The sequence below is a fragment of the Lutra lutra genome, chromosome 1, assembly GCF_902655055.1.
Source record: "Lutra lutra chromosome 1, mLutLut1.2, whole genome shotgun sequence".
NCBI classification, from domain to species: domain Eukaryota; kingdom Metazoa; phylum Chordata; class Mammalia; order Carnivora; family Mustelidae; genus Lutra; species Lutra lutra.
Window position 1 is genome coordinate 110438419 of NC_062278.1, and position 11711 is coordinate 110450129.

Below are 11711 nucleotides of genomic sequence, written 5' to 3' on the forward strand. Positions count from 1 at the left end.
CCCTCCTGTGGGGGGGTTAGTCCTCCCAACCCCTTTTCTGGGAGGGACATCAAATTGCTTGACTCCTACCCTTACCACCATTCTCTTCCACATAAACCAATTCTCTTTAGCATACTTTAGGGCCACAGAGAACTGAAATGACATGGGGTGTCCCCAATTCTTCTCAGATACCGTAGTGATCACAATGATAACAAGACTGCACATCCCTTAGTCAACACCTGAATCCATGCCGAGCATTGCGCTAGTTACTTTCTATGTGTTTTCTTATTTAAGCATCACCCAATCCTGCCAAGAGTTGTGAATCTCCATTTTGTAAATGAGAAAATTAAGAATGAGAGAAGTTTTGTAGTTTACCCAGCATCACACAGTAGGAGAACAGGGCAGGTTTGAAATTCAGATGGGACTTCAAAGTCACAGGCTTTTAATCCTTCTATTTTACTCAGAACTCAGTTCCTTTTATGGTGCTAACCATTTAATGTGTTCCCTCCCTTCGGCAATGCAGCTACATCCTACTGAGGACTTTGGGTGTCATAATGAGTGGGGAGGGGGCGTGATGATGGAGATTCCTGGTGGAGACAGGCAGGCAGACGGCAGAGAACTGCTTTACTTCTAACCCCATCCCACACCCCAATGTAGGCTGTGCTTAAGGTCAAAAACACACTCTGGATCTGCTACTACTAGAAAAATCCAGATTTCGTGCTGATCACAGGTCTACCCACTCACCAGAGGCATGTCTTGACTTTCTGTCCCCAGGGACCCACTAATCATTTACAGCATGTTGACAGATGTTTTAACCAGGGGTCAAGGTGACTCTTCCCGGTTACATAACAGAAATGCATAAAGACTTCGTTTAATCAACTGTGTGTGTGTGTTTGTATGTGTTTTAGAAAGTCTGCATAAAATTCTCTGCTGGGATAAAACTATAGCAAGGGGTGGGTTTTCACATGTGTGGGAAATGAGAGCCTTCAGGGCAACACTGCTCCTGCTCCCCTTGGTCGTGCTGCAGAACTCCTGCGCCGCCACCGTGAGTCCCACAGACTGCGATGCTACTGAGCCCTTTGCTGGGAAGGTGCTAGACGTGATCAATAAGGGACGGCGGCATGGCTACCTTTTCCAGTTGCTGCGGGTCGCTGATGCCCATGTGGACCAAGCGGTGAGGAATCGGCAGGGCCAGAGCTGAGCTGGGAGACCAGGAGCCCCGAGGGGCAAAGTGGTTTGGGCCCGAATCTTGCTGCTTTGCACTATGCAGTGGCTTCGGCTAGGGCTTCCAGTTTAGTGTCTGCTGCTGCTCTACATTGTTCTTCTTTCCTTCGAACTCACATCTGTTATTCGTATGTCCTTAATTGTGAATCAGTCTCTAAGTCCCTATGAACATTTATTCTGAGCCAAATCAAATTATAAGTACTGTAAGAGAAGACTTAGAGCAAAGCGTGGCTGGGGTCCTCAAGGAAAGAATCGTTGGCTCACAGACACGCACAGGCAAACTGTGTAAGGGCACACTTCTGTAGCCAAGTGAGCGGTATAGGCACTGAAGCAATCTAAGGAAAGGAGATTAAAATTGGGTGGGAGAGGGGTGTGGGTAGGGAATCAGGAAGGAGGGTGTCAGGGAGTAATTCCACATAAGCCAAGGGGTGTGGGGGGGTGGTTCCAGAAGATTTATGTGGGCTTTGGAGCAGCTATCAGGTTGGAAGAGAAACTAGGCTTATCTTGAAGCAAAGAGAGCCTACTGCTTTCACATAATAATAAGATTAAATGCTCATTTGGAGTACATTTGAGGGCTTGATAGAGATTCTGGAAAGAGGCTTCCCTCCCCACCCCACCCCACCCCCAAAATAAGCACTGGGCTCCCCCACACGCTTCCTTTGGTGGAACTGCTGAAATCAACGAGGCCAGACATAGAGCTACGCAGGAAGACCAGCAGAGAAATTCTACTTGTTACCAGTATTAGAGACGGAGACATTACAGGCTGCAGAGACCAAGACCGATTGCTGGACTTTAGGATTCAAGCAGCAATTCAGCAACTGTTGGTTCCATTTCAGGCTCTCTGCCTCCTGTGCAGAGCATAGGATGGCTTGGGACAGTGCTACCTCTGAGTGGTGGTGAGAAGTTATGTGGGTGAGTAAGGCAGGTCCACAGTGTGCCTGGAGAGATGGAGGCAGGTGACATGAACCAGGAAGCTCTTTCATGTGTTCGGGAGGGAGGAAATGAGGACCAGCCTCAGGCAGTGGGAATCAGAACAGGAAGAATGAAGGAAAGACAGGAGACATTTCAAAGAAAGACCGTGGGCAAGCCTGGTGCCTGGATCGTGAAAGCAAAGGAAAGAAGTCAAAGTTGATCTCCCGATTCTGATTCTAAGCCAGAGACTAAGGTGATCAGTAATTAATGACGCCTCTGCTGAAAGACAAGGGGAGTTGGGAGAGGGAGCTGGTTTGTAGGAGAGGAGAGTGGTTTCAGCTTTGGGCAAGTTGAAATCAAGGCAAGCAATCCAAGTTCAGGAATAGAGCTGGGAGAGAGGACATGACTGCGCGTACAGATTGGAGGCTGTCATCACTTATAATTCTGGGCTTGCACCTTCACCACCTCCACCCAAACCCACACTGCTATTTAGCGGTTGCTTTTTAAAGCTCATGGGCAGAAGCAGCATCATGACCAGTTAAAAAGAACATTTGGAAGCAACTCTTTGAAGCTATTTATTCAAAATAAGTAGATCAAATGACACAAAGGTAGGACATCTGTGAAGGTTTGGAGAGGAGCAGGACTTCTGTTTCAGAAATAAAGAGACTGCTTTTCTCGAAAAAGCACTGGGCTCCCACATGCTCTTCACCTGTTGCTCTCTTGGTATTCCTCAGGAATCTGTGGCTATCTATTACTTAGTCTTGGATGTGAAAGAATCTGACTGTTCGGTCCTATCCAGGAAACACTGGGATGACTGTGAGCCAGCTCTTTCTAAACGTTTACCTGAGATAGTAAGTAAGCAAGGTATCATTCTCCTTCTTTTATCGTTCTTGACCTTGACCTCTGTCTACTCTGCTTATGCAGGGTGGCTGCATGCCTGGTGGCTAACACAATGAGAAAGGAAGAGCAGATTCTGCCTCTTGACTCATGACGACTATGTTGACCTTGAGGAATAGTCTCTTGAGAGCCATACCTGGGATCCGGGATCCTGGGGATTACGGTCTCATGGGATAACATGTGAGACCTTGGGCAAATCACTACAGACGTTAGAATTTTGCCTCCAACTGTGAAAGAAGAGGAGGGGTTTGGAGTAGCTGGACCCTAGGGTCCACTCCATGGGTCTAAGTACCTATGAACTTGTGAGTGTGTCCTGTAAAGACTGGCCCCATCGGCAGGAATAGCCAAAGGGATTAGCTGCAGTGACCTTGAGGAATAAGGTTTTGTTCTACACATTGCACATGGGCACTCAGGTACCAGACTCTCCACCATGGGAAGCGAACACAAAGAAGATTAAGCACATATACAAGATTTCACTTCTAGAAAATAAGATGTTTGCATACGTAGAACTTTTAGTACTTTTTTCCCTTGAAAATGTTTGGGATATGGTCATGATCTGTTTAAACAGTTTCTCCCTGGCTCTCATGAAGGTTTTGGATGCCTACAGCGTCCAGCTCCCGGATATAGACTAAGACAATACAGGTTTTGAAAGAGGATTTGGTGAGAGAAAACATAGCTGAATTCTCAGTGGATAGTAGGGGTATGTGACCTCACTTTTTGTCCCCTCACATTCAACTCAGGGAAAGCAGTATGCAGTGACACAAATCCTTTTCTCTTACAGGTGATCGGACAGTGTAAGGTAATAGCTACACAATGTTTGAATGACTCCCAGCATTTCAGAGTGAATGACTATAACTGCACCACAAGTTCTGGTATGGTCATCTGTTAAAATGCTAATTCTGGATTAACAATTACACCATGGTATTCATCATATAATGCTAAGAAATGGTTCCTGTCCTCATAGACTCAATTATTATTTGCTGTCTTCATAGGAGAAGGGAGAGGGTTTTCTTCTGTTACTGGTACACCTTCCCTTAAAGAAATTCGATATAGAATAGATATCTGTAAGAGGTGGTACAGTATTATTGCAGAGAACATATGCTCTGAGGTCACATTTGAGTTTGAATCCCAGCTTCCTCTCTTAATAGTTGTACCATCTTAAGGGCAAGTTACTCAACCTCTTATGCTTTCCTCCTTTGTAAAATAAGGATCATAATAGTATTAGCCTTCCAGATCCTTCTTAGAATTAAGTAAGATGCTCTATGTAGCATACTTTGCAGCCTACTTAGCACTCCATTACTGATTTCAGCATCTAAAAGTTGTGTATTACTGTAGAGTTCCCAAAGCGGTTACAGTTTATCCCATTTCTCACCTTACAACAAGACCATACGAGGTAAAGATTATGATACCTTCTACTTTAGAGATAAAATAACTGAGGCTCCAAGAGGTTCAGTGACTTGGCCTTGGGAACACAGCCAAAATGTGGTAAAGACATCATCCTATTTCAGGACTGTTGACTCTGAGTGCCATCCTCTTTTTTGTTGTTGTTTCCAAAAGAATCATTACAGAATTCCTTTAAAAATTGTCCATTGCAACATGATTCAACTTACAACATTTAATAGCCAAACAACTCCTTCAGGAAGTCACCTTGAAGAAAGGTTGACCTGTATCTTCTCTCTCTGGGCAAAACTCTGTTAATAATGCCTCTGCCTCCTCCAAAAGACAGGAGGAGTTTAGTGAAATATTAACCCTTTTTGAGTGATGGGAGGTATGTCTCAATGGGTTCACAACAGAGACTGAAGCATCAGAAAGCTCTGGATTTAAGTTTAGCTCTGCTGCTGACTGGCTGATTTGATCTCAAGCAAATCACTTAGCTTCTCCAACCCTCAATTTGCCCATCTGTAAAATGGGAGATATCATTCCTCTTGCTACCATGCTTATGTGTATTAAGTCCCAGCACTGACATTGCTGTTTCCAACCCAGTACTGCAAAATTGCCGTCTTCTTTCCCTAGTCTCTTCGGCACTGACCAATACTAAAGATAGCCCTGTACTCTTCGACTTCTTAGAAGAAACTGAGCTTTACAGGGAACTAGCCAACAAAGCCCTTGAGAAGTACAAACAGGAGAATGGAGATTTTGCTGCTTTCAGAGTGGACCGAGTGGAGAGAGTTGTCAGAGCGGTGAGTCTCTGCTCATGTCAGCTGGCTTCTGAGGGCCCAGCTCCAACCTGGCAGGTCCAGACCCGATGGCACTGGCCCTCTCCACTGCCTCATATGTCCACCTCCTTTCTAACTGAGGGTCCTTTTGCAGCCTCAACCGAAAGGCAAGAGATACCGAAGAAACTGCTCCCCTGCAGTTTTTTAATGTTGGGGAGTTGTGGGGAGTATAAGTATCTACTGAAGAGGAGGGAAAACTCAGACAGGAAGGAGGGAAAGACAGAAGAGCATATTGGGGTTACATGAGTCATTGAAAATCACCCAGTCCTAACCTCCTTGTATGATGATGGGAAACTGAGGCACAGAGACACCGTCTCAGCACAACCAGGGGTGTGGCTGGTGCAAGACAGTTCCCCTGCCTTCCATTCCAGTCCAGGGCTCCCATTGCCTCCCACCCAGAGGGATGTTGTAAAGTGGTTCTCTGATGAATGTCTTGCATTTTGAAAATACCAAGTTAAATTAATTACAGTGTGTACTTGTGATGGAATGAATACAGCACAGTTACTAGAGAGAGTGTTTTGGGTCTGTATGCACTGGGAAGAGTTCCTAGGGGGGAAAGCAGGTTAGAGAATGAAACTTAGACCCTGAGCCCATTTGTGTTAATTAGATATGTGTGTATATGGGCAACATATTTAGGAAAAAGCTAGGAGAAACACATCAGATACGTAGGGGTACCTCTGGAAAGAAGAGATCAGGAGCAGGAAGGGTGAGTTTTCACACTGCTTGGTTATGTCTATATTATTTGACCTTTCAATGAAATAGTATTTACCTTATCACTTATGTGGTAAATTTTTAAAAGACAGTGGCCATGAGAAAAAGGGCACGTATTGGCGATTTGAATCACCGTGATGCTTTACAGTCCATTGGGTAGTAGGCATCTACGGCCTTTTCCTTTATTCTAACTGCTTATGTGCCTGAAACTGCTTTGATCCGATTTGTTCTAGAGAGGAGGGGAAAGAACCAACTACTACGTGGACTTCTCTGTGAGGAACTGCTCCAGGAGCCACCATTTTCCCAGGCACCATAATGTGAGTATAATAAATGTCTCTGAAATACCAGGTAACATTCAGAGACCACCCCCCATGCATCAGGCACCCCTCCAGGGTTAGCCCCGTCACTACTCTGTGAGGAAGATATTATTTTTGTCTCTCTTAGAGATGGAGAAACTGAGGCATAGGGAAGTTAAATGAATCATAAGAGTACAATTTTATAATATGCACAATAAATACCTAAACTTGACACTGAGATTGTACTTGAACTCACTAGGATTAAAGACTTAGCTAAAGAATTAAGAGCCTACACCATGGGTGCCTTCGTTCACTTCATCTCATTTGCCCTTCACAGTGACCCCCTGTGACAAATATGGATGTACCTGAGGACCAGCAAGGGGGCTTGCCCAAGGTTCATATCCAAGCTGAGATTAGAATCCAGTTCTCCTAATGTTCAGTCATGTGCAATTTCCCCCCCAATCACTTATAAATGGATACTCACGCATCTGTAGAAAGCTTTTATTAGTGAAACTCAACATTTGTAGGGCAACTTAGAATTTCCAAAACACCTCCACTGATGTTATTACCTTGTTGGATCCCTGTGATAACCGTGCTGAGGAGAAGCAAATGTCTGCCCTCATTTCCCTGGGACAGAAGGGCCCAGAAGTTTGACCAGTTGCCCAAGTGCACTTAGCTAGACAGTGTTAGGACATAGGATTTTAACAGTGGGATTCTGATTTCAAGTTCAGGATAATTCTGATGTTTAACAGCATATTCTCCAGCATATTCTCCAGAAGAGAGGAAACATTCGTTAGTTCCCTTCTGGCTGGTCAGTGTTCCCACCTGAAGCAGTTATAGAATCCTGCCCCCACAAAAGATACCTCTCTCTCTCAGTCCCTTCTTCAATAAATCCTTAACAACCCAGTGCAGAAACTTGGCAGCTGGAGAAGAGGAGTCTCAGTCCTAAGGGTTTTGCAGCATGATCTCATTTAATTAAGCCCTCCCACAACCTGAAGGTAGTTAGAAATTTCAAGTAACTTGCCTAAACTCACACAACTGGTAGATGGTGAAGCCAGAATTCACAGAGCTCCGTCTGACTCCAGAACTGTTCTCAGAACCTCAGTGCTTAACTGTCGCATCTAGAAAAGCATTGTCTTCTTGTCCTAGTCTAATTTTGACAGCTGGGTTTAGGAGCCTCTGCAGCATAGGGATGCCAGCCAGTCATAGCCTCTGTACTCAGGGTATGGCCCTAAATCACTTTGACAGGGTCCAGCAAACCCATTTTCATACTGGTTCCCTCCTTTCCAGCACTTTCCTTCAAGGGTCAGAGTAAAGTTGTACAAATCCCTCTTTCGGCACCTCTCTTCATTCTCTCTAGGCACAGGAAATTGGGTCTCCCAGTGCAGAAGGGTTGGAGAAAAGGCAAGGCATCAATGATGGGTTATCCCTCACGACCCCCCATGGGGTGACCCTTGTATGAACCTGGTGTGACCCTGGTGTGACCCCTCACGGAAGAGAACCACAGCAACTTGAAGTGAACCACTTAGGAAACTGCACTTTCTCCAAGTATTGACTGGGAAAGATTGTTAAATAACTAGCAGAGATATTTGACGATATTACCCTGATTTTTCTAAAGCTCATCTTTCCCAAACGTATAAAAGTTTACAGCTCTAGCTGTGCACCTTCTTACGACCTGCACACACACATACACACGCATATACATACGCATACACACTAACAGGATTCTCTCTTCTTTATAGGTCTTGGGATTCTGCAGAGCGGATTTGTCCTACGATGTAGAAGTCTCTGACTTGGAAACGCCAGAACACATTGCCATAAACTGTGAAGTCTTCAATTTTGAGGTGGGTTGCTTAAGTCATCTTTGTCATGTGCCGTGCCTTTGTCATGACATATAGTGTATTTTGTTCTTTTAGCTCTGGGGGTGGTGGGGAGATAGGGATAGAGGCAGAGAGATAAGAGGGGGCTGAAAAGGAATACAGAGGGAATAGGCCCCCAGGGAACAAATGGGGTACAATTGCTGATATGATACCCCAATTGGGAAAAGTTAAGCTTTGTAAAGTAAAATCATAACCAATTCAATGAATGTCTAATGAATTTGAAAATGGTCCTTGTAGCCAAAGCTCCAGTCCTGAGACTCAAATCTTCATTTTCGTCATCAAGCCTAGAACCTAAGGGGAATGAATAAACCTCAAACACATTACATAAAGATACATAAAATAAGGCACAAAGCAATGTTTCACATCTGTCCCGGAAAGCTTTGTTCCGTACCAAGATAGTCATCACAGTATTTTTCATGTCAGCAAAAACTGAAAATAATCCAAATGTCTATGTGCCAAACCATAAAACAAAGGTGGGGGGCAAGGCAGGTTGGTCACCAGGAGCAAGGCTCCACAGATTTTTTTTTTTAATTAAAATCTCGACAAGAAGGAGAGTGAAGAAATGAAATGGTCACCCTTAAAGAGTAAGAGATGCTTATACTGTATAAGTAACATTCTACAATGTAATTTCACCATTTGATGTTGAAATGAGAAAATAGGGATGATAAGTAAAGTTTTTCATAATACAATATTTATTGCTTCTGAAGAACCACCTTTACTCTGAGATATCTTTCTGACTCTTGTATTATCAAAATATTCCGATTGTGAAATAATGATAGTAGCAGATGACAGTTTTGTTTGTATTTTATTTTATTTAAGATTTATTTATTTATTTTAAAGAGAGAGAGAGAGAAAGAGAGAGTGTGTGTGTGTGCTCAAGCAGGGGGAAGGGCAAAAGGAGAGGGAGAGAAAGAATCCTAAGTGGATTGCCTGCTGAGTATGGAGACGGATGTAGGGCTTAACCTCAGAACCCTGAGATCTTGACCTGAGTGGAAACAATGACCGGATGCTTAATTGACTGAGCCACCCAGGTGCCCCATTGTTTGCATTTTAAATGTCAGTTTGGATGGATAAAAGTTTGAGACTGCTATCCTATTTTTAAAATTGATTTGTGGAATCTGGAAGTCTGAAATCCATTGGTCTAAACTGACTTTCACATCTAACTACTCCTTTTGTGTTCTGCAATAACACTCACTTGTCTGTATCCTTTACCAGGAATGTAGAAACATCAGTGGTATACCACACCATTTTGGCCATCCTCACCACTCTGGTAGGCATGAGCATTCTCTTGCTGGGAAGCCTCCATTTAAGCCCGATGAATTTAGAGATCACCAACAACCCCACAAGCCACATAAATTTGGATGCCCACCTCTCCTAGAAGACAGACCACCATTTCAGGCAGGAGCTCCTCCACAATGGCCCCCTCCAGGACCAGGATCTCATCACCCCCATTTTGGCCCCAGTGGGACCCATGGACACCCTCATAATCATAGTTCCAGTGAGCACCATCCCCACGGACACCGTCCTCATGGGCATCATCCCCATGGTCACCATCCCCATGGACACCGTCCCCATGGACATCATCCCCATAAGCATCATCCCCATGGGCACCATCCCCATGGACACCATCCCCAAAGCCATGATTTCTTTGACCATGGGCCTTGTGATCCACCACCCCAAAGCCAGGGTCCCGAAGATCACCATCACCGGGGCCATGGCCCACCATCTAGGCACTCAGAAGAAAGAGGTCTAGGTAAAAGACACTTTCCCTTCCACTGGAGACAAATGGGATATGTTCACCGGCTACCTCCACTAAAGGACGGTGAAGTTCTTCCTCTTCCAGAAGCCAATTTTCCCAGCTTCTCATTGCCAGACCTCAACAATCCTAAAAAGCCAGAAATTCAGCTCTTCCCTCAATCAGTTTCTGAATCATGCCCAGGGACATTTAAGAGTGAGTTTTCACATGTCTTGAAGTTTTTTGCATACTCACTTCCAAAATAAAATCTGATTTCCTCGATGGAGAAAAATTAATGTTCTGACTTAGAACCACAAATAAAATATGATCAATAATGAATACAAAATTCATGTACTTTAGCCTTACTTACATATTCACGGTAGGGCAAATGTGGGTGGGGGAGGAGATGGCATGAGAAGAGAGAGACGAAAGGAAAGGAGAGGAAAGATGTCAATGCTACAAGTCTGTCACTGACCACGAAATCCTTGCAGCAAATCTCTGATCCTCTTTCTTTCCTGGATTTAATAACTCCTTTAAGTCTAGAGTCTTTCCTCACTGAGTAGTTAGGTTGTAGCTGGGCATACCAAGAAGGTATGTTTTATCAGTCAAGGGATTATTCTTCTAACCCAAAATTCAAATTCCCTCCTACTTGTTATTTCTAGTCCTCTAAGTTTCCCTTTGGAAAAAAGTAAGTTCTAAACTCAATTTGATGCAATCAAGACTTTGGCTATGAACTACAAAGAATGTTGCAGGAACAAATCATAACCATGAGTTCAGGTGCACAAGAAATATCACTTGATTTTCAGAAGAAATTAATTTCCATTTCAGGCTGCCATCCTGGTAGATTAAGAGGAGACTTAACCTCAGTTCTTCTTAGAGTTCCCTCACCCTGCTACTCCCCACACAAGGTTGTGCCGCAGTTCTAGAATTTCATGTAGTGCCAAGGTGTTTGGGTGGTGGGCATGAGAAAGGAGGTCTGAGTCTCCTTCACTGGTCTACTAGCTTCCCTCCTGCTGAGGGATGCTTACTACCCTGTACGCCTCCCTCCTTGGGTTGAGCTTATCAGCTACTGCTGTATCAAACTGAAGGTAAAAGAATCTCTGCAAGACTGGTAATGAACTTATCTGCCCTGGGCTATTCTCTTCCTGAGGTCTTGCTGCCTTCCAGGCTACATGCCCAGAAAGCAGGGCAGACATGTTCTCTGCTTAGGACCCCCAGAAACCTCTGTTCTGCTCATATTTTCCCCCTAGGCTAGGGGTGTTCTAGGCTCAGGTAACCTCTCTTTATTCAGTTTTGGTACCAGAGGACTCTTTCTCCATAATTAAATCCTCTTTCTTTTCCCTTCTTCCCAAATCAGAGCTCAAGCATTTAGACATAGGCTAATAAGACTTTGGGTTTGCTACCTGAATTACTGGAAGCACTTGTAGGTACATAGTGATGGCAGGAGGTAGATGTGTGTGTGTGTGTGTGTGTGTGTGTGTGTGTGTGTGTGTGTCTGGGCAGGGGAGGGAGGTATAGGGGGAAAAAAAAAACTAAGGCTAAAGGAGATGTGGGTAAGTTGGTTGTTAGGCTGGGAAAAAGGAGAGGCCCACAAAGAGGCAGAAGCTGAAACTGGGAGAGAGAAGAGAGGTCTAACAGCACACAGTGCAGGAGGAATTGGAATCAGAACGTGGGGTTTATCAGAAAGGTTCCTTAGGTTTGGTGAGTAGACACCCAAATCCACCACACTGGAAACAAGATGCAAGGAGGGGGGAAACAGGACCTCATTCAACCCATTTCTTCTTATGCTTCTCTACTTTCTTCTCCACCCTGGGGAGCATTTTACTTCTAGAACCAATGCAACTGAGTGAAGAGAGACCGA

The 11711-nt window shown here is 44.4% G+C and overlaps 1 protein-coding gene across 1 annotated transcript; it reads left to right on the forward strand.

The window, feature by feature from the left end:
- The first annotated feature begins 919 nt into the window (after positions 1–919).
- On the forward strand, positions 920–10176 carry HRG (histidine rich glycoprotein). Its single transcript, XM_047732465.1, has 7 exons — positions 920–1153; positions 2850–2966; positions 3794–3884; positions 5026–5192; positions 6173–6256; positions 7978–8079; positions 9331–10176. Exons 1-7 carry the CDS (start codon positions 956–958, stop codon positions 10114–10116), a joined length of 1545 nt encoding a protein of 514 aa, XP_047588421.1. The 5' UTR covers positions 920–955; the 3' UTR covers positions 10117–10176.
- Positions 10177–11711: the final 1535 nt, after the last annotated feature.

What these genes read in the sequence shown, in the direction of transcription:
- HRG (XM_047732465.1), top strand. Translation starts at nt 956, where the DNA reads ATGAGAGCCTTCAGGGCAACACTGCTCCTGCTCCCCTTGGTCGTGCTG. An exon ending in TGGAGAGAGTTGTCAGAGCG is followed by an intron (nt 5,193 to 6,172) that starts GTGAGTCTCTGC and finishes GATTTGTTCTAG; the next exon opens with AGAGGAGGGGAAAGAACCAA. An exon ending in ATTTTCCCAGGCACCATAAT is followed by an intron (nt 6,257 to 7,977) that starts GTGAGTATAATA and finishes TCTTCTTTATAG; the next exon opens with GTCTTGGGATTCTGCAGAGC.